The sequence below is a fragment of the Emydura macquarii genome, unplaced genomic scaffold (assembly GCF_026122565.2).
Source record: "Emydura macquarii macquarii isolate MOO-44397 ecotype Brisbane River unplaced genomic scaffold, CSIRO-AGI_Emac_v2 contig_1451, whole genome shotgun sequence".
In the NCBI taxonomy this organism is placed as follows: Eukaryota; Metazoa; Chordata; order Testudines; family Chelidae; genus Emydura; species Emydura macquarii.
The window spans coordinates 5,254,552-5,277,813 of record NW_027131588.1 but is presented as its reverse complement, the minus strand read 5'-3'; the positions used below and the strand labels follow the sequence as shown (position 1 = coordinate 5,277,813).

Genomic DNA, 23,262 nt, shown 5'->3' with positions numbered 1-23,262 from the left:
GGGTAAGCAGGAGCAATTTCATTAATGTCATATTCTTTTAAAAAAAAAATCATATTACTCTAATTTTTGTTTTCATCACACCTAACTTGTATTTTTTTCTCTGACTCAAAAGAGAATGTCATCACGTACTACAGATGACTCAGGGCAACAAAAACAAAAATGAAACCTACCATCAGTTTGAAGGAGGAGTAAAACTTGGAATAGGAGCATTCAACTTGGTATGTTTTTAGTTTTTCAAAACTCTAAAAAGGCCACTAGGTAATATCTAATTTACTGGAGTTTATATGGACATAATGTTCTATATTAGGTTACTTACTTTGCAGAAATTTAAAGTTTGGTCTAAAGTGCTATCACTTTAGAAATGAGACAGTCTTGTAGTGCATTTTAAAGGTTCACATGGTGACCTTTTGGAACCTTTATTCAAAATGGCAGTGATAAACAGTGCTTTCTTTTTGCATAACTACTATTTTTTCCAGCTGCCTAACTTATTTTTTTTTTAAATAGTGAACATAGAAACCCTTGTGTCTGCACTGTGTGCTGAAGATACTGTTAAAGAAAAAAATACTATTTCTAACAATATATAAAAACAATATACTGCAGCCATCATTATATAAACTAGTATGGACATCTGTATTTTAATACTTTTATAGTTGTATGCTGTTCTTGCGTACCCTTCTTTTGCAGCAATGATTTAGGGAATTTCTATGGCCTGTGTTATGTAGGAGGAGTTCAAATGATCACAATGGTCCCTTCTGGCCTTAGAATCTATATATCTGCATTAGCAATTTATTTCAAATGTTTCATCATTGCATTACCACCCATGGTAATAACAGTGAGAGTATTAGTGTAGATTAGTTGCTCGCGTGTTAACCACTATATCATCTAATACTATTTAAAGCAGGACTAGGCAACATAGCCCTAAAATACCTGCAACTGGTGGCAGTCTGATTATACTAGCGTTCCTTGTTGCTACCCTCAGTGGAGGATCTTCCAAAAGGAAATTGAAGGAGAAAAAAAAAGTCTATTCCAGACAAGCAGACCAATTATAAACTGAACTGTTACTCTCCAGCACTGGTCTTCGACCAAACCTTCCTTTGATATGTTTATTGAAAAGTTGTTTGCTAACCTTAAAAATTTTTCATTGTGATAGTAGATACTTACATGCAACGTTTTTATCGGACAACTAGTTCCATCCTTCCAAAATAGGAACAAAGAGAACTTTTCAAGATGACAGTGTTAAATCATCTGATTGGGAATGCTAAAAATGTTTTTTAAAGGAGGAATGAAAAAAAAGAATATTTAGATGTTGGTGGTTACCACAATAGAAATAATAATAACATAGGCGCTATGGTCAATATTAAAATATTTCCCCCTCAATGGAAATAACCCATAACTTGTTGACACTGGTAATCGACCTGAAATGAGTCATCGTCTTGAGAAAGCATGATGTGGTGTGGTCTTGTGGCTTCCATGATGCAAGACCAAGTGGGAGCTGAAGTGGTGTCACACGGATGAAGTGGTTGCACAATACCTGATCATGCATGTATACTTCAAGATTTTTTTAAAGTATATTTATATTTATATTTTGATATTTTTTACTTTTTTCATGCTAATTAAAATGGCATTTGGTGCAACTTATATCGTTTGGTTGTAGATTTATAGCAGTTTTTAGAATCTGTTTTCTTTTGACTATTTCACATAATGTTTGTATATCTGATTAAACTCTCATCTTTTCTCTTTGTTTGATATTGCAGATGCTCTCCCTTTTACCAGGAAGGATTCTCCGACTTCTAGAATTTATTGGGTTTTCTGGCAATAGGGTATTACATTTGTTTTTAAAATTTCAGTGCTTTCTGGTGGAGTGTGGAGGGGTTTAATGTGAAATGTGTAAAGTGAAAGGTACAGTACATACAAGTCAGCTCTTTTTACATTTGGTCTTTTAAATGCCCATCAAAAATATTATTGATAGGTAAAAATTGTTCCTCTAGGTACACACTGAGCAAATGATAGTGCATAAATTCCACCACTCAGGACTAGCCCTGGGAAATGCTGCCTCTGAGGCAGAGTTTCCTTCCTGTTTCCCCATTATTCTTGAGGAGAGGGTAGTAATTTTCTGCTGGCCTAATCCAGCAGCAAATTACTACATCCTCCACACCAGCCATCAGAAGTGTAGCCTAGGCCCCACCTATTTCCCACCCCTTCTGCTCTGGGAGGAAGGATTTGTGAATGCACTGCACTTGTTTACTCGTGTGTCCAATCCCAAGAGTACAGGGCATACGCAAATGCATAAGGAGGGTTCTTACTCTTCCTTTTCCTTTATGTGGGAGAGTACTCCAAGTCATCATTTAGTTCTTGATCATGTACATTTCTTTTAAAACTCTCTTCTGCTTTACTGCCCACAAGAAACGAGTTAAATAAAAAATATAAAAATTAATATTAGTTAGCTAATCTTCAAATTGTGCATGGGCTACAACTGAGTCACTGTAGGATCGTATTACTGTTACCTTTCCCACAGCTGTTGCCTGACATATGTAAAATTTGACTGTAAGCTATTCAGGACCAGGTAACTTGTCTTTTTATCTGTTGTAAAAACCAAGTACATCATAGGGTCCTTTCAGAATAATAATAATTAATAATCTAGAAAAGAATCAAAGCTGAAGTCCTTTGCAATATTATCATCACAACTTATTAAGCTACAGGACAAAGTTAGGCACTGTACCAAGCATCTAAACATTAGAACTCCTTTTAAACAAACAACTGTTCAAAAAGCAGAATTGTTAAAATGAAATTTATGAACACAAATGCAGAGTTTCATACTGTAAGAGCCTTTATTCCTGTACAGAGAAGCTCTGAGCTAGACTGACTGCTCCTAAAGAGAGTGAAGCAGGCTTGGGCAGGGAGCAGCTGTTCAGACTCTCCATAGTCAGAAACTGTGGAGACTGAGAGTGGGGCAGAGACTTCATATACATGAACTTCCTGCTTACCTAACAGGGTCTCCAGGGATTATAATACTTCTCTTCAGCACACACAGGAACCATGGCAGCTGTTGCAAATGGGGCATAGAAATGGGGGGCAGGATCGATAGTAGTGGTTCATTGAAAGCCTCCAAAAATATTAGCTGATGGCGGAAGCAGGCTGAGCATTTCAGGGGTCTGTGGAGGAGCTACTGCAAGAGGATGGAGAGGATGATCCCTGTCTAGGTGTATCAGTGAGAAAGGTGAACATGAGTGGAAGGTTTCTGCCTAGGGATAGATATGAGAAGGGGGAGTATTTAATTGTGTGGGGGGTTCCTATTTGAGTGCATATTTATGTCCTTACCTGGGGTACAGCTGTGAAGGGGAATATTGGGGGAGAATCCCAGCTAGTGGAGGGGGATGAGAAGGGAAGAGGACCTTGAAGGCTTGATCCTGCGAGGTGCTGATGTAACGCTGACAGACTCTGGTCGTTGACAGGCAGGATTGACCTCTGGGACCTCTGAAGCTTAGTGTATGAGCCTCTACTGCATAAGCTAAAAGCCAGGTGGCCCTTAGCCAAGGCTGTAGAAGACTCATCAATCTCTAGATGTCTAGGTGTCATTAGAGGGGGACTTAGAACCACACCAAGCAGGCATGGGTTACACTGAGTGCTCTGTTCCCATCCTACCAACGGGTTCACGTACTTAACTTTAAAAGGTGACTCGTCCCATTAATTAATCCCATTGACCCTCACTGAGGCGCAGAGCTGTGACCAGGTTTTGCTCTTGGAGAGTGGGTCACTCAGGATTTGGATCAGGTTATAAATTAGGAGATCAGTATACTTAAAAGGAAAAATGAAGAAATGATTGAAATTTCTGTTGAAGTTTGACTGCTTAAAATTATATTATTTGTATTAAATTATCACCTTAATCTATTTGATAGCTAAATCTCTACATATTTGTGATCCCTATAGAACTTGGGCCTCCATCAGCTGCGGGAAGGTGCTTCTGGTACCAGTTTGAGAGCCATACTTTGTACTTTTACCCTGCTGTTATATCATACTTATGTCTCTTTAATCCTTGGTAAGCACTGGAATATAGTTCCTGGATTATGTGACATTGTGAACATAATGTGAAATATGAAATGTGAAATATTTCATAGTCTTTTGTAAATTTCAATTGAATCACACTTTAGAAAAAAACCCTGTAATATGGGGATTATTACATTTATATTAGATTACATAGTTTAATGCTGGAAATATGAAAAAATAGCTAGGGGAACAAATGGGTATTCCTAAATTAAACATTTATTTATCTGCTTGCCTCTTTCTCTGTGTGTGTGTGTGTACGTGTACGTGTGTGTGTGTACGTGTGTGTGTGTGTGTGTGTGCGTGTGTGTGTGTGTGTATGTGTGTACACACTTGTCTGTTTATAGGCCTCCCTGGATCTAAAGGGAGAAGACAGAAGGGATGGAGGGAAAGAAACTTATTTTTATTCACTCCTCCCACCCCCATGAAGTATATTTTCAAGCTCATACCTGTCAAACACACACATTGCACAAAGGTTGCTGGGGCGTACAAGCCAGATGCTGAACCAAAAGGCAGAGCCTGATGCGGCCATAGACAGGGAATTTGAGATGGTACTTTAGCTAGAAGATCAGGAATGTCTGTGGTATGAAACCCTTGGAAGTTCAGACACCTATAAAATTGTTCAGGTCTCTTAGGCTTAATCACCATTAGGTTTACCTGTGTTCCTGACATGTATATTTGCATCTTTTAGTTTGTGAATATTCCTCCAATTTTTCAAGGCTTCAGGAAATTTAGAAAGACTTAATTTCTCCCCAATATCATCTGCTGTTGATTATTGAGATGAAAATTAGGGAGTGAGGGGAATGAGGAAGGTTTTTCTAACTTTCTGACAAGATTAAACTAGAATTTTTTGCTTTACAAAAAAAAAAACCTAATGAAGAAATTCATTTTAAGAATGTTTGTTTATTCTGCTCCATTTCTACCATGGACATTTATTATCCTAAAATCTATTAATGGTTCCAAGATGTGATTTTGTTTTTACTGAAACTCAATATAATGAAATAAAAGAGTTTCCCCTTTTATATAGCAGAAGACTGTTCACTAATTTTCCAGTCAAACTGTAATATAATTTGGAGATTAATCTATAAATATCTGCTTTGTTCTGATGAGACTGAAGTTATTTTGTTATGATTGTAGGTATAGGGGAAGCCAACCTTCAGGAAGCAGACATTCTTCTTGAACCCTACCTCCAGAAGTTTCCAAATGTGCGTATTCTTGATATGTTTTACAAAAGCAAGTAATAAATACTCCCATGATTAAAGTAATGATAATTAATTTGCTTTTTCTTTTCTTCTTAAGGGTTCTATCATTTTGTTTTATGCTGCCAGAATAGATATACTGAAAGGAAATTTTGAAAAGGTAATTGTTTTTTATTCATTGAGTATTAATTTTTTATGATCATAGTTCTGGATTTGTGTACTATGTAAGACTTTGGGACAAATGCAGTGATTGCGTTGCTCATCTAAGTAGTACCATTGATTTTCATTGGACATATCTTTCTGGTTTTCTCTCCATTTGGGCTTGGGAAATGATGGTATGGCCACAGAGTTTACTCCAGCCCTTAAGGTGGAACAGTTTCACAGGCCAGGTGATGAATTACTTTGCCTTGCTTTTATGAAGTTCTCCAGTACCTAGCCTTAGCCTATTTATTTGTAAGGTGTGCTGGGAAGAGAATTTGGCTCATTAGTTAGCTAAGTACCCATAGTTCTCATATTGTGTTGTAATGAAGAAGGGTATGATTTCCCTCGCTCATTATTCTGTTTTACTGAAATGAACTGTAGGCACAGTCAACATTCCAAGAATGCATTGCTGCTCAGCAAGAGTGGAAACAGATTAATCACCTCTGTTATTGGGAACTGATGTGGTGCTACTCATTCCAGCAGAATTGGCTTCAAGCATATCGGTATGCAGACCTGCTCTGCAAAGAGAGCAGATGGTCTAAGGTAAATGGGCAGGTGAACATAATTATGACATGGCAGTAGCCACTCCATAGTTAAGGATGTATTTAATTTCCCAGGATGAACCCAACTTTGGCTCCCCTCTAATATCCATAAACAAAAGAATATTGGCCTCAAAATGGCAGATTCGGTCTGTGGCTGAGGTAGAATTTTTCTCTTAAATTTGAAGTAAACTAGTAAACAATGAGTTTGTGAATTTCAACACCACATAAATTAAGATATTCACCAGAGTCCAAAAAAAGAAAGAGGAGATAGGGGAAAAACAAAGTTCACAGGATTAATTTAATCAAGATCTAACGCAGAAGTACAAAATTTAGTTGATTAAATTCTTATTTTAAAAGTTACTAAAACATTAAACAAGTAGTACCACCCAAACAGCTAGTCAGCTTCAATGAGTTTAAAACAGGATGCTCCAGCAAAAAAAAAAAAAATCTCTTACCTCTTTCCTTGCAAATATACACCTAAAAAGGAAAACAGAAGCCAACATGCACAAAACACTTGGGCATACATCTTTTCTTTTTGTGAAAACTAGATACTACTACAAATTATCTGGACAAACTGGAAAAATGGTCTGAAGTAAATAGGATGAAAGTTAATAAGGACAGATGCAAAGTACTCCACTTAGGAAGGAGCAATCAGTTGCACACATACAAAATGGGAAATGACAACCTAGGAAGGAGTGCTATGGAAAGGGGTCTGGCGGTCACAGTGGATCACAAGCTAAATAGGAGTCAACAGTGTAACACTTGCAAAAAAAAAAAAAAAAAAAAAAAAAGAAGCAGCAGCAGCAGCAAACCGTTCTAGGATGTATCAGCAGGAGTGTTGTGAACAAGACACAAGAAGTAATTCCTCTGCTCCACTCCACACTGATTAGGCCGCGGCTGAAGTATTGTGTCCAGTTCTGGGCACCACGTTTCAGGAAAGATGTGGACAAATTGAGGAAAGTCCAGAGAAGAGCAACAAAAATGATTCAAGGTCTAGAAAACATGACCTATGAGGGAAGATTGAAAAAATTGGGTTTGTTTAGTCTGGAGAAGAAAAGACTGAGGGGGAGCATGATAACAGTTTTCAAGTACATAAAAGGTTGTTACAAGGAGGAAGGAGAAAACATTTTCTCCTTAACCCCTGAGGATAGGAGAAGAGGCAATGGGCTTAAATTGCAGCAAAGGCGGTTTAGGTTGGACATTAGGAAAAACTTCCTAACTGTCAGGATAGTTAAGCACTGGTATAAATTGCCTAGGGAGGTTGTGGAATCTCTGTCATTGGAGATTTTTAAGAGCAGGTTGGACAGACACCTGTCAGGGATGGTCTAGATAATGCTTGGTCCTGCCTTGAGTGCAGGGGACTGCACTAGAAGACCTCTCAAGGTTCATTCCAGTCCTACGATTCTATGATTCTACCTTCTGCTTGGAGTATCTGTCCTGCTTTTGCCGGAAAATGATGAGAATAATATATCAGAAAAATGATGAGAATACTATATGCACTTGAAACTAGAGTGAAGCTTACAAGTTTCATCCTTTGAAAATGAATAGGAGACTTATGAATTTCCACAAGTTTAGTTGCAGATTCCATTTACTGCTCTTTCCAGTGAAGTTCCTTAGACAAACAACCTGCTAGGATGTGTGTTCATGATGTTTATGTTTAAAGATGGGCCTTAACAAAAACCTTGAATCAAAACATCCCCAAACTATGGAATATGCTAGTCTGTCATCTCTGGAGTGAGGCCTCTCTTTAATTTATGGGTTTACATAACAAATTAATCTGCATATTTTGAAAAAAAACCTCTCAAAATATTTTATTTTAATTTGTCAACCCTAATGGTTGATGAATTTGATGAAAATGGAATTTCATATAAATTTCATGATCAAGGAAACCTGGGGGGTGAAGTTACAATTGTTCATCTGCCTCACTGCTGAAAGAAGAATGCCAGACTTGATACACCAATGCTCTGATTTAATATTACAAATCATATACTAATATAATGTTTGGGATGGGATTTGTTTGTTTGTTTTTGGGTAGGCAATATATGTATTCCAGAAAGCTGCAATTTTGTGTATGCTTCCAGATGAAGATGTGAAAACAACTGGAGAGAATATTGTATCTTTGTTTAGGTAAACTTTTATTTATTCTTATTAGAACTGGGGTATAGCAGCTGGGCATATAAATGTAATAGCAACACTGAGTGCCATACTGGGGTCCCACATTGAATGCTCATTGTTAAGGTGTGGAAGGCCTAGACAACCAGTGACAAAAGCCTGAAGCTCTGGTCCAGTGTATTATGCTGGGCTTAATTGGGATTCATTTGTTTGGGAAATAAGTTTAACTGGAACAACTTTTGAAGAACTATTTTTTCTCAATCTTAGTGAATATCAATGGCAGCTGTTTAATTGGGATGATATTAGCAAACATTTAGCGAGCATCTATTAGCTAAGTGGTGTTAAACTCAGTGTAAAGTTCTAAGCTTATAACGTTTTTAATACCAGAGATAGTAAATCTAGTGAAAAGAAGTAAAGATCAAATATAGATGAAATGAAGTGATTATCACTCTTATTTTTGCATATATTTTATTTTATTTTGTTTTATTTGTTTGATAACTTTTTTGATGTTGCTGTCTAGCTGAGAGGCTTTTTCCATACTAATCCTTACCACTGGCTGGGAACCACTGGTCAAGGACACAAGAAAAAGTGATCTTAGGAACAGAAACTACTTCATGTCTTGAATTTGAGTGTTTCTATTTTATACATATAGAAACAAGTCATTAATAATACCTTGTTTATTATCTATTTTTTCCCTTACAGGCAAGTGGATGGTCTCAGACAAAGAATTGCAGGAAAATCTATCCCAACAGAAAAGTTTGCAGTGAGGAAAGCTCGACGCTATAATGGTGCTCAGCCGGTGAAGCTCATACTACCTGCCCTGGTATTGAAAGCTGCCTTCTTTCAGTTTGGTTTAAGTAACAGAATAAGTGCATATGTCAAATAGGAAAAAAACCAAAGTTTCAGGGAAAATACGTTGTTTTGCAGTGTTAAAATATGCTGGTTACATTTTCTCTTGAGAAGCTTTAGCACCACTATGATTTGGAAAAAGGACTTCAAATTTGCCGTCCATGTGAAAATCCACCAAAATTGGCCAAATTATAAATCTTTGAAAAAAATCTCAGTTCAAATATGCTCAGTAGTAACTTTGTAGAGTTCAGGAGTTAAAATCTCTGAAGATTCCACCCTCACTGTGCATGCTCCAGCCCCTCACAGCTTCTATGTATGACTGGACTGAGCATGTTCCATCCCCACATAACTGCTCCAGGTTAGACTGGAACTGAGAGCACAGACATTTGATTCTGTGCTCTCAGTGACCCTCTGCTGACACCCAGCCTCTGTGGAGGAGGAAGCTGTCTGATTCAAATACGGAGGGAACAAGGGTCAATTGAGGAAAAGTCTTCATGGTGGATCTAAAGGTTCTGACCCTGCTAATGAATCATGTGGGTGTTAAAATGATACCAAATTATGGAATTTCTGGGTTTTTAGTTTGCTTTTTAAAAAAAGTCTAGGGAACTGCATACACAAATTATGTTAAAAATAACATTTTTAAAGTTGCAACTTCAAGTGCTCATAACGTAAGGTTGCAACATCAAGCCTGTGCAACCTTAATTTGCCTCTCTTGTGTGAATGCATTATGATACAGTCTTTAATTACATGATAATATATTATTTTTTTCCATATTTATGAGGTGGCGAGGCAACCTTAATTCTGGCACTTATTAGTTTTACAATCATGTATATATTATATATATAAAGTGGTGCTGAAAAAGACATCAGTAGCCGCCCTCCAAATTGTACTGTTGGTTAAATGTAGATGTTGATTCAGGAGTTTGTTCTTGTTTCTTATTGGCAGGAAATGATGTATGTCTGGAATGGCTTTGCAATCGTAGGCAAAAGGGCTGACCTCACAGAAAGTTTACTGATAACAATTGAGAAAGAAGAAACTGCTTTACAGAATGAAACTAGTAAGTAGTCATTTAGGGTAAGAATGTAAAAAGCTATTCAGAAACTTGTCCGTTAAATTTTTTGAATTATGTTAATGTGTCCTGCAAAGAAAGAACTGGCCCTGGGTATAAACTCCCCAGCTGATCTCATGGAATGTAATATTTGCTGTAGTTTTGGTTTGCAGTAGTATCTTTAAAGACCCCATTGCAAACTTCCTGGTACTTCTAAAATGTCTTTCAAAATCAGGTTGACTCCAAAAAAAAGAGCGTGGAAAACCGAGGAACCTGGGGATATTTTGATAAGAGCTTGTTGGGTCTCAGAGAGAGAATTCACTCTCTAAGGACTGATCTCTAGGAAAGGAACCAAACCGATCTTCCTGGAAAAGTATAAAAATATTTAACTCATATTCAAGACATATTCTCCCATAGTGTAATTGCATTGCAGAGGACACTGACTGATGAGTGGAGCTTGACTAATTGTAAATGAGATGGCAGTATCAATGGAGTCACCTACTACATCCACAAGAAAATTAAAAATAGTACTGCAGTGGCGTAAGGACAAAAAAATGTAGCTATTGACTGTAGAGAGAGCTTTTGGCACTTGGAAGTGTGAATATTCAAAATAAATACTTTTAGATCCAAACAGCTGATTCATAAATTAATAATAATCATATAAGATGAAAAGAAAGGCATATAAAAAATAACATGTGCATTTCAAAAGTTAATGGCTGTACTCACTTTCCCTCACTTTCCCCAGATGGATGCTTCTGCCCATTAGGCCAGCAACAAAGCTTCAATCATTGCAGTTAGCACTTTGCCACAGCAGTGCACCCCTCTACTGAGTTCTAGTATTAAAATTAATTGAATGGAGAATGTAATTACCCCACAGTAGTTTTCTCATGAACAAATAAAAAGTTTATTTCTTCATTAATGTCCTATTTTTAAAAAAATTCTTTTTTAATACCAAGATTTTAAACACACATTTTCTAATAATTTATAATACAAATTTTTCCCCCTCTAACCTCTCCCCGGTAAAAATGTCTATGATTAAGTAATATATCATTCATTAATGCATGCACAGTGTTTTGAAAATATAAAGCACTATTAAATGTAACTAATAATATTATTAGACATGGATTTAAGGTCACAAAATTGGATCTGGACCTTAAATCCCTCAGAGTCCAGAGGTGTTCAGGATCCTCCTTTATGGTATGTAGACTGTATGTTAGTGTATAAAGGGACCTTGACATCTTGAAATATACAATTAAATGATGATTTAAAAGAAATTTCAGGTCTTACACCTACCCTTGAGTCCTCCTGCCAATTTTTTCAGTTGCATCTTACTACTTTAAAAAGTCTTTCTCTCCCTGAGCTGAGCTGTTCCTTCCCTGTGCCAAGCCTTCTCTCCAGGTAAACTGCCTCCTGTGTTGCTTACTTTATAACATTATGCCTCAGTCTCTCCTCTTTTTTCTGGGAGCAGTTACCACGACACCCTTTAGCCATTGTCTTGGATATTATCTATGAAGTAGGAGTTGTGTAGGTGAATGGCAAGAGTTGGCATCCACCTCTCAGCAGTGCTCTGACCAATGAGGGATGGGGAAAAGGACAAGCAGGTAAATCTCACAGGCAGCCTGAATTGTCTGATCTATACAGTTACCTGAATCATTCAGTGGGTAATAGAACCTTCTGCATATTGTAGAAAAATTTGACACATTCCATGAATCTGCTAGGGTGACATTAAAGTTCGTAATTTGTAACGGTAGGAAATGAATATAACTATTAAATTTATATAATTTAGAGATAACTTACTGAGCATGTTTTTTAAACAATAAAACAATAAAATATAGTAGGCCATTTTGACTTGTTTACACCCAGTCTTAGTGTGGCCCATTAGAATCATAGAATCATAGAATATTAGAGTTGGAAGGGACCTCAGGAGGTCATCTAGTCCAACCCCCTGCTCAAAGCAGGACTAACCTCAACTATATCATCCCAACCAGGGCTTTGTCAAGCCTCAGCTTAAAAACCTCTAAGGATGGAGATTCCACCACCTCCCTAGGTAACCTATTCCAGTGCTTCACCACCCTCCCAGTAAAAAACTTTTTCCTAATGTCCAACCTAGACCTCCCGCCCTGCAACTTGAGACCGTTGCTCCTTGTTCTGTCATCTGCCACCACTGAGAACAGCCTAGCTCCATCCTCCCTGGAACCCCCTTTCAGGTAGTTAAAGGCCGCTATCAAATCCCCCTCACTCTTCTCTTTTGCAGACTAAACAAGCCCAGTTCCCTCAGCCTCTCCTCGTAAGTCCTGTGCTCCAGCCCCCTAATCATTTTTGTTGCCCTCCGCTGCACTCTCTCCAACTTGTCCACATCCTTTTTGTAGTGGGGGGCCCAAAACTGGACACAATATTCTAAATGAGGCCTCACCAATGCCGAATAGAGGGGAATAATCACTTCCCGTGACCTGCTGGCAATGCCCCTCCTAATGCAGCCCAATATGCCATTAGCCTTCTTGACAACCAGGGCACACTGCTGACTCATATCCAGCTTTTTATCCACCGTTACCCCCAGGTCCTTTTCTGCAGAGCTGCTGCCCAGTTCGTCGGTCCCCAGTCTAAGCTTTTCATTGTTAAGCTTTCATTGCAATTTGTTAAAATTTTCATCTTCTGCCAAATCAGTCTTGCACCACTCATATCTAAAGTGATTTGTTTCCTGTTGCATGCCGCTTTACCACAAAAATGCAAATACATTCATGACAGACATTTGCAGATAAAATGATATTGATAAGATGAGTTCTTTTGTACAATCATTTTGTCTGCGGTCAAGACATGGACACTAAGCTAGAAGAAAAAGATCTGTCCCTCATCATCAATTGAATGAGATAATGTGTGTCTTGAAAAGAAAAGCATAGCTGGTCTGTCTGGGTACTTTGCTTCATGAACACACGTTAAAATTTTATTTGGGTATCTGTATGCAGTTCTATTTGCACAACAAAACTTTGCTAAAATTTGTAGGAAGGAGTAGACTAAGAAAAAGAAAATACAGTTTCTGAAGTTGTTAAATGCTCGCAGAGACATTCTACCAGTTCCTCATCATTCCCATGTATTCTTTCCCAACTGAAAATAATGCATTCATAATTCAAAAGAAATTCTCCTGAAATATTTTTGGGTAATGGTCTTGCAACTGTATTATATACTCAGAATAGAATTCACCTAGATACAGTCAGCCTGCAAGAAGGTTCTGTCTACCATTTATTGCCATACTGTCAGTATTAACTTCATGTAATCTTTAAGTGCTGTTATAACTGTAGCACTTTGACTGACTAGTTTTTATCTCCTGGGGGAAATCTCAGGAACTTACTAGTTGAAACATAAGACAGTGAAGACTGACAACCATCAATGTCTGCCCCCAGCAACTGCAGGAAATCAGTCCCTTTGGGAATTATCCACCTGATTTTTGACATTTGATCCCTGCTCAGTTTTATAAAGGAATGCAAAATAGCCATCCCACCTCACCTTTCCTATGTGTACTTGCCAGTAAAAAACATGGACTTTTGCATCATTATGTAAGGGATCAAAACTAACCATATTTAAAAGCAAACAGAAAATTCCCCAAAATAGTGCAAAATATTTCAAGGTGCTTTAGTCTTCCATGTTTTCAGAACCGTTTGTATAGTTTTATTTGGCAGACCATTAAAAAAAAATGATGTAACCTAAGAGAATTGGTAATTAGTTGTAAACAAGATGATCTGAAAGGAGGGTGTTTTGCTTCATGAGTTGTTAATGTATGTGCAGCCATCTGTCTGCCCATATGTGTGTTTTCTCTCCTCCTTCACTGCAGCCAACAAATGCCAAGGCAACAAGAAAGGGGACTGCACTTGTTAATACTTTACTTCTGAAACACTTCACAAAACTCCTTCATGTGATGTCTTTGGTCCTATAGCACAGATGCTGTGTCTGCACAAATCTTCTTTGTTAAGTTCACTCACTGTTGGAACTCTGATAATGTAGCTCCTCCAGTGGTGGTAATGGCTTTCAACATTTTAACTATCATATCTTCTCACCCTGCTTAGAGTTCTAGAGGAGAGGGTGGTAAAACAATGGCAGCCAATATACACAAACACTTCTACTGTTGTTGGCTCTGGTAGAGGTGCATCAATAGTTTGGAACGGTGAGAGATTTTAAGAAAAAATTTTACCTACATGGAGAGTTACTGCACAACAAGCCAGGGTGTGAATGTACAGCACACCAGCTTGCCACACAGTTCCATCCCATATCAACACAGCTACAGTACAGTGAAAGTCCCGGAGTTTGGGTTAGCATAGCATGCTGTGCTTTGAATTGGTAATATGTTAAGCCATGCCCATGGACTTTTACTGCACTGTAGTAGTATCCATATGGGATGTTATAGCGCACCAGCTTACCCCACAGTAGATTCATACCTTGGCTTGCTGCACAACTAACTAACTTGCTCTGTGAGCAAGGTTTCAGACTTATTAACAGTGGGGCTGATTCTCCAGTATCTTGTACCTAGTATAAAGTGTGTGTAAAATGCTGCCATTTTGATTAGATAAGTATTTGTGTTCACTTTCACAGATTTAAATTACTTTACAACATGAAGGGCAGTGGAGAATCAGATCCACTGTATTTTGATTTCTTATTTTCCAGAATCAGTGTATTTATATGTTTGGAGTTTGCTCATGAATTCCTTATTAGGCACTATTCAAAATTTGTGTAGATGGTTATGTATGTTCTTGTGGTGGCTGCAAAATTTGATAGGCAAGATTTTTGAAATATGGATATACCCCTTTCTCCTAATCACTGTAGCCTTTTCCTTTCTATTTCAATATATATTTTTGTTTTAAGGTCACACTGAATATTATACAGATGACCTGTGCTTGCTGCAGTTACTAAAAGGCCTTTGTTTGAAACACCTGGGAAGACTCTTGCAAGCTGAACTGTGTTTCAATCAAGTCATCCAAAGGTAAAATAAATAAATAAAGATATAGCAACCTTATATTTTAGCTTTATATACTGTTATCAATAAAACACTGATGGGCTCCAGTAATAAATGAAAAGCAGTTGATTGTTAATGTTATAGATGAAGAAAATCCGTCTGGATAAGTGTTGAGCTGACATCCTTATCAGTTAGTAAAATAAAGAAAACATTGGATACTTAATTTTGCAAGTGAAAGTGGTAGCAACTTTAATTTAAGAAACCTCAATCTACAGAATAGCTCTAATTCCTGGGGTAGGAAGACAAAACCCCAGTCAAACCAGTGGAGTCATACTCATTTACAGCAACAGCTGAATTTAGCCCACTGAGTGTAATTGCACAAACACTAACTCCAAATTCAGTTAGAGTTTCAAATAATTAAATAAAATAAATGTGGGGAATAGAAATAGGCTTTTAAAATAGTGTAATCTCTTTCCACAAGGCTAGGCAGGTGGGGAACTGAGACTAGTGCTGTTTTCTGTTTACTGTTTTCTCATCTGCTCCCTCACACCCCCTTAGCACTTTGTCTGTTTCTTTCACCTTTTGTGTGTTACCGTTAGCCTAGATTGTAAGCTTCTGGGTGATGGGATGCTTTTATGGTACATGTTGGTACTGCACCCATAATATGTAGCATTAATTCTTGTTAGAGGCCTATATACTCTACTGTGATACAAATGATAACCCGAAAAATGAGAAATCCAACAACAGGATATCACATCATCTTGTAAACTACATTAATTACTTTATTTTCTCAGCTGAAAGCCCTCAGGGTGAAATTCACACGTGTGCAGGGCCCACACAAGAGCTTTTACCCCCACTTAAACTCTACTACAATCCACTTCACCCCTTGCATGAGATGGATGTGGGTCCTGACTAGGCCACCATAGAGAGAGCAGTTGAAGACAGGCTAGGGAGTGGCTACCAAGATTCTTCCTATGCAGATCTAGTGTCCAAAATGCCCCCCCCCCCCCCCCCCCCAAAAAAAAAAAAAAAAAGAGGCAAGAAGGAGCGCTGTCTGAAGCTATCAAGTGGCTACATTGTAACGCCATGGCCTACTTACTACTTGGGGAGATGAGTCTCCTCAGAAAACACATGGCATTTCCTGCATGAAATATAATTCCTCAAGGAGGCTGTGTGGGATGGATAGATTTCACCCAGAGAGTTTTATCATGCTGTAGAAGAGTAGTTTTGAAAACCCATATATACTTGAATTGGAAAATATCTTTGTTGTTCAGTTCTAATTAATAAAGATCAGATCAAATGATAGTTGAGAAAATAATCAAACTTAATAATATTTTTGTTGGAAGAAAGAATAACTTAGATCTGCTTCTAACATCTCTGCCACCTTTCTCTGTTCCATCTGACCTTCTGCTACCATATCTCATAAAACAAACAGATGTAGTGAGACCTTTTGTAAGACATACTGCAATTGTCTCTTGGCTGTAACCAATTTTAAGGAATGTAGTCCTTAAAATTCTATCTCAGGTGCAGTGTCTGTGACAGACTGTCAGGATTTAGGACTAGGTTTGGTTGAAAAATTTAAAACAGTTTCCCTTTAAAAAATGGGGTTTCATTGAAATATTGATCTTTTCCTGCAGAAAATTGTTTGTCGGTAGAATGGTTTGCATATACTGGTTCAAGCTGGGTTTTCCATATACTAGGAGACAAAGAAAAGGGCTTTTGGTGTAAAAAGATGCTCTTGAAGTGACTCAGACCTTCTTCTAATCCAGCAAACTTTCTGTCCAAGCTTGGTCCCAACTCTTCCAGAAGGGTTGGAAAGCTTTTGGTCTAGTAGGGCCCTATAAGACTGATGGGTGTGTTAGCTTAGAAAGAGATTTATGGTAACTGGTAACAGCTGGCAGTACACTGGACATAACCCTTGGAGAGAAAGCAAAGCACAGCACTTGGGCAGACTTGCTTGCTAGAGATATCACAGTATATAGCAGGGTGCTATGCAGCCTTAAAATCCCCAGTTAGAAGCAGTGGGACAAGGATTCCTATCCAGAGACAGGTGACGGCTGGAGACCTAACTGGGCACTTCTGTAGTCCCTTTCCGTGGTCCACTCCAGTGCAGTTCTTCTGATACTGTGACAGTACCTGTCTGAGTTAAGTCACTGATAAGTTGGATAAGAACCTAGCCCATATGCATTATATTAGTTATAAAGTGCAGACCTCTCTAATCTACAACCTCTCTTAACATTCACCATAAAATCAAATTTAGTTAAAGAGGAGAGAGGAATGTAGATTTGATTTCCTTTTTTTTATTTATGTTGCTCGTTTTGTAAAGATGTACAAAATAAGTGAAAGCTGTGGAAAATGAATTTCAGTATTTGTGTGGTAGTGGTGATTTTAGTGTGAACATATAGATAATATTATATATTAAGTACAAAGAACAATTAACAACAGCTATCTTTAAAAGTATATTAATCCAGAAGGACTGTTCTAAAGCCATTTTATAATTTTCTATGATTTAGAGAACTAATCATAATAATTTGCACTTCTCCAGTGCCCTTTATCAGAAAATCTCAATGTGTTAGATATCTTAAAGGAGTGTTATGATGTTCAATTTATGTATCTTTAGGGATCATCTTCATCCATGAGGGAAAAGATAAATTTATTTTCTTAGACATTTAAATTATCCAGACAATAATGTGTCTGATTCTGTGGTTCAGTTTCTGACAGCATGGACACTTGGTTTCTCCTCACTCGCTGATGACCAGTCACTGTCCAGGATTTTCCCACTGTTTAGGGTTCCCTGCTTTGCTTCTTCTGTTTGATTGCTGCCTAGCTCAGAGCACGAAGGAAGGCAACCTCCATGGCGATGGCCGGATCTTGTTTGTCTGTCATCCAGAGAAGAAAGAAGGAAAAGAAAGGGAAAAAAATCAAAGGGACACACTCATGCACATCAGCTGTATCTCTTGAAGCAGATCTTTCCCATAAAGTCCTCTGTTCTCTACTCCTTTCATAGAAGGGAAATTTCCACTATCTTACTTTTGAGCAAGGCTGCAGCTGAAACCATTTCTGAAGTGTTGACAATCAAACACAGCTGTTTAGCTTGCTTAAAGGGAAAGTGGAGCTCACCCATGAAGGCAGAGGCTCTCACCAAAGCAACAGCAAAATGAGATAACAGCTGAGATGGACTCTGGGGCTGTGAAAAGCAAAACCAAGCTCCACCAAGGGAGAGAAGCTCTCCTATGGGGAAAGAGGATCTCCTCAAGGAAGCTTTGGACTCTGAGGAAGAGGTGCTCCAATTTTTTCCTCTCCGAAATGGATCAATAAGTTACCGAGTGGATCACTTAGTGCTCTCTGGTTGTGTAACCTTGCCAGGAGACATTAACCTCTCCTCCCAAGAGATACTTAAAAAAGGTTTGAGGGGCTCCCTGGGGATAAATTCTCAGGTTTCTTCTACTGTTTCAATAAATGTATTTTTAGTCAATGCAAAACCTTCTTTTAGAAAGGAAATATTGATGATTTCCATTAGTAGTGGGCATAGTTGTCCTTTTCTGGCTTTCATAAACCAGCAGGATATAAGCAATTGCACCCCCACAGTAGCACTCCCTGGTGTCAATATGAGGTGTTGCAGGAGACTTCACCTGTAATGCCCCCTATTGACCAATTCTTTGGCCCTGTGCTGGCCTGTCACTGTCTGTGTCTTCCGTGGCCCAGCCCACCAGCCAGGCCACCTCTTAAAATCAGTCCCCTTCTGAGGTAACAAAAATCTAACTATAAATGGAAATAAATATCCAAACGAATAATTCTTCTGCCCCTCTTGGACTACACTGAAGTTCTCTGCTCTTTGCTCTTACTTCTGGGCCCTGCAGTGTTCTTCTGTGCTGCTTCTTACCAGCAGCTTTCTGCACTGCATACCCTAGCTGGGGACTCCAGCAGCTTCCCTCAAAACTCTCCCTGCTTCTTATTGGCCTTATCCTAAAGCCCTCCACAGAAGCCTGGTCTGCTCCCTGTGGTTGTTTCCATCCTGCCTTCACCAGACCCACCCCAGAGAGGGCAAACTCCTGTTGCTCCTCTCTCCTGGGCCTTCTCCCCAGACTGAGTTTACAGCTCTGTTTGTTTATTCATCATTCTGTTCCCCATGGGCTGGGATAGGTCATTCTAATTAAGTCTTCATTGTATTCAGCTGGGAGATAGCTGGCCAGTCACAAACAAAGCTGAGGCCTGCTTCCCTTAAAGGGCCAGCCAACCTGTGACAGAGAGGCACATAAGTGTTTTGTTGGTAGTGTCTTGAATATTCCTTAGGCTTGTAGTATTTCATTGTATATTCAGAGGCTGAGCTCTGTCAGGACTGGTGGAGTGATCAGTGCCATCTGTCAATTTCCAGGTTTCCTCTGTCAATGAGTTTCTCCTGTGAAAGGTTAATCTTTTCTGCAATATAGGGTGAGAATTTTTCCAGGGCTCAGTCCTTGGGTCCAGGGTTTGGATTATGCAGTCTGGGTTGATTTAGCCAGTTCACTACACCAAATAGCTCTGCCAGCCATGATTTTGCCAGCCAGCTTTGATGATGGCAGTGCAGTAGAGGATTCTCTCTGCTTCTTTTATTGCAATAGAGTAGTCATATAAGAATTCTTTTGTTATTGACAGATGGATGTGAAGAGGATTTTGTTCAATTAATGTTCTAGTTTTCTACCTCTGTGTTTCAATTGATGTAATTTGCTGGTACACCCTGGTGATCTTTGGATTGGTCCAGTTGGATGAACAGTTTGGGACCAAGGCATTGAAAGGTGATTATATTGATGATCATCTTGCCTATCAAATTGAGTGAGGAGGAATCTACCATCTGTGCTGTCTTGACTAAGCCACACAAAACATATTAGCTAGTAGGGCTATGGTTTTCAAAACTCGGAGCCTAAAGTTAGGCTCCTAAAACCATTATTAGGTGCTCATCTGATATTAAAAAAATACTGAAACTCCCACTGAAGTCAGTGGAAGCTATTAAGTGCTCAGCACTTTTGGAAATCAGGTGAGTGCTTGAATATGGATTTAAGAGCCTTGACCTAAGTGGGAGTATACTCTGCATTTAAAATAATAATCATATAACTTCAGTGCCACATATGTTTCATATTTAATTATTGTATTTAACCAATTTCATATCTCTCTGGTTTCTAAGTGAGAAGCAGATAAAATATGATAACTATTTGGTGCCATTCACTCTATATGAGTTGGGACTTCTATACAAACATCAGGACCAGAGAGAGAAAGCAATAAGATGTATAGAAACTGCAAAGTAAGTAGAGTTCATGGTTGTCTCTATGTAATCCTTAAGACTAAAAATAATTGAGGAACTCTAAGCAGCAAAGGAATCCCTGTCTCCCTCTCTCTTAGTCTCTTAAAATAATTTTATAAAATTCAGCTGAAGTGACACTACAATTTCTACAAAACTGCTCTAGCAACTTGGCAAAGTGATGAATTTATTATAACTCCACATTCAAGACTTAGAAAATGTTTTCCAATAGAGTTAAATTATTAAAGTGTACTAATTCTTTGATATAGTACTTGTACTCTGCCATATGTTTCACACGTGGTATGCTGAATTGAACCACACTGAACTGAGTACAGTATTAATGGCAAATCCTGCCTCCTTTCCACTCAAACATTTACAGGTGCTGAGGGCAGTAGACAAAGTAAAAAAGGTGTGGCTCTGCTGCATAGAGGGCAGGGAGAGTTGGGGAGTCAGGGTATGTGATCCATACCTCCTGCATGCCATACAGAACAGCTTAGGGTATGTCTGCACTACAGACTGAAGCTGCACTATGTTAGGTCAACTTACAGCCACTGCAGTAATTACTGTGGTGGTTCATATCCACGCTGCCCTCCTGTTGATGGTGCGCATCCTCACCAGGAGCGTTTCCATCAACTTAAGAGGGGCAGTGTAAGGGGCGGGGAGTGGGGAGATGAGGCGGCAGCCAGGCTGGGATGGGAGCTGGGAGTTGGGACCTCACGTGGCAGCCTGACTTGAAGAGTGGAGTTGGGACCACAGATGGCAGCCCAGCTCGAAGTAGGGAGTCGGGAACATGGGGGCCAGCCCAGTGGGGAGCGAGGAGCCCAGGCAGCAGCCCGGCGGGAGCTGGGAGCCCAAGCCCTGGGGTGACAGCCCAAGCTGTTTGCCTAGCTTTCTTGTCAATTTCACGGCTCCAGCAGGAAGCTGTGAAATTGACAAGAATGACAGCCAACAGCCAATGTAAGTTGCGCTGTCCTAACTACATCAATCTAAGCTCTACACCTCTCATGGAGGTGGAGTTGTTATGTCAGTGTAGTAGGGCTCTTACATAGGCAGGAGCAAGGCTGTAGTGTAGACACTGACATAATTAGGTCGACATAAGCTGCCTAACAGTGTAATATAGACCAAGCCTACGTGGGCCTCCCTATATGTTGCAGTGAAGGAGTTCATGGACTGAGTGAAGATGGGGTGGAGCAGCTACGGGATCTGTGGCTACATGCATCCACTGCCCATTTCAACTCTTCTTCTCTCGCCCTCCAGAAATCCCCCAGAGCAGGGAGGTAGAGAGCAGAGCTTCTCAGAGCACAGCCCTTTCATTCAGTGTGTATGCTGGAGACAGAACTTGCCCCTTAATGTTTTTATAAAAAAGTTAATGGTGTCTAAATTATATTTGAACGACTGTATATAACAATGGCGGCCTCCTAAAAACTTTTCAGATACACTAAAGATTGATATCACCATTAGCTGAAAAGGTTTTGGATCCCCATAATGCCATTTCTTGTACCCTACTGGGTACTTTGGGGTTTTTGTTGGTTTCTGTACATTTACACTGACCCATTGAGTGCTGTGTTTTAAAGCTGGCCACACTCTTTCAGCTGACAGCAGTGTAGTAACATGCTATTTTTCCATAAGTATTTTTAGTTCACATCTTCAGGCAGGGCATGACTCATCTTTTCTAAAAGGGTCAGAGCTATTGAAAAGGACCATATAAAGTGAAGGGAAGAGAGCAGAGGACAGAGAGATTAAATGATTGGTGGGGAGTTCTTGTGTTTGTTTGTCTTTTGGCTGATGAAGTAATTTTGTTGTTTGCAGAAACAACTACAAAGAATACTCTCTGGAATCCAGGTTACACTTCAGGATTCATGCAGCACTTGACTGCCTGAAAGTGACTCCAGCTTCAACGCCTTGACTTTAGCCGGAGGGTGTTCTTTTTCCATGAATTCAATCTTGGTTGAATGTTTTTTAAAAAATCATGTAAATGACAGAATGAAAAAGAAATAACTAATTATTATATTTTCTATTGTCAGTGATCTGATATTTGGCATCCTTTTAGGCTGATTTTTCCCATGGTGCACATATCTCTGTTATACTTTAAAGAAAGATCTTATATTTTGTCTGATAAAATAATTAATTTAATGTTTAACTTGAATGGGATATATTTTAAAAGGCAGTTGCTGGTGCAATGAAGTCTAATTCAAACACTTTATTTTTTTAATGTAAAAACTAATATTGTTTCTTCAGTGAAACTGTTTGATTCTCGTTCATAGTTTCAGCATTCCATGGGAACTTGATTTTCTGCAATACACTTATTAGGGCCTTTCTGCCCCTGCAACAAATTTGTTGGCTGCTGGTCGCATCAGTCACATATTGGGCAAACATCTGAAACTGAAATTTGTGTATCAAAGAAACAATTAATACATTTTCAGCCAAATAACTATGAAGGACTTAAATTAAATGCAAGAACACTAATTTTCTAACTTCAGTGAAATATTTTTACAGTCTTCTTCAAGACAGAATTTGGCACAGCCACAGTTATGATTGCCTTGCAATACTGTGTTTCATTCCAAATAAGTGATTGCAGGGAGTCCTTCCCACTCTTGTTGGGTTGCAGTCAAAGTATATGAATATACAAATACATTAAGTCACTGAATATGACTTAATGTCAGGGAGAGAAAAGAAAATAACCAAGGTTAAAAGAACTTTGTTTAGATTTACATCTTTTCAGTTAATGGTTTTTAATGGCAATGAAAGATTCATTGAGAAGTTTAATTAAAAATAAGTATTTAATATAAATTTTATAGTTAATCATACTAGAAGACTTTTTAAGATGTAGTTTCTCTTCGTAGTCTTCTTAAAAGAAGTAGGGGTGTTAGTAAAGTTTAGTTGAACATAAATGTATGTATTCTTGACAAAGGAATTTTCAGAGCTGCAGCAACAGTAAAGAATCCTCTATCTGAGCAGTGTGGCTCTAAGAGCTTGGCACTTTACACATGTAAGGCCTGGTCCAAAGCCTTTTGAAATCAATGGATGGAAAGACTCCCATTGACTTCAATGGG

General features: G+C 38.7%; 1 protein-coding gene across 1 annotated transcript in view; it reads left to right on the top strand.

Moving 5' to 3' along the window:
• TTC39B (tetratricopeptide repeat domain 39B) overlaps positions 1-22,350 on the top strand; it is a 115,211-nt gene extending 92,861 nt beyond the window's left edge. Inside the window, exons 8-19 of the mRNA XM_067553437.1 lie at positions 113-218; positions 1,755-1,820; positions 3,928-4,036; positions 5,179-5,246; positions 5,341-5,400; positions 5,823-5,984; positions 8,019-8,110; positions 8,798-8,918; positions 9,890-10,001; positions 14,844-14,961; positions 20,096-20,212; positions 22,019-22,350. Coding sequence (XP_067409538.1) covers positions 113-218; positions 1,755-1,820; positions 3,928-4,036; positions 5,179-5,246; positions 5,341-5,400; positions 5,823-5,984; positions 8,019-8,110; positions 8,798-8,918; positions 9,890-10,001; positions 14,844-14,961; positions 20,096-20,212; positions 22,019-22,115 — 1,228 coding nt within the window. The 3' untranslated portion in view covers positions 22,116-22,350. The remainder of the gene's footprint in view (positions 1-112; positions 219-1,754; positions 1,821-3,927; positions 4,037-5,178; positions 5,247-5,340; positions 5,401-5,822; positions 5,985-8,018; positions 8,111-8,797; positions 8,919-9,889; positions 10,002-14,843; positions 14,962-20,095; positions 20,213-22,018) is intronic.
• Positions 22,351-23,262: the final 912 nt, after the last annotated feature.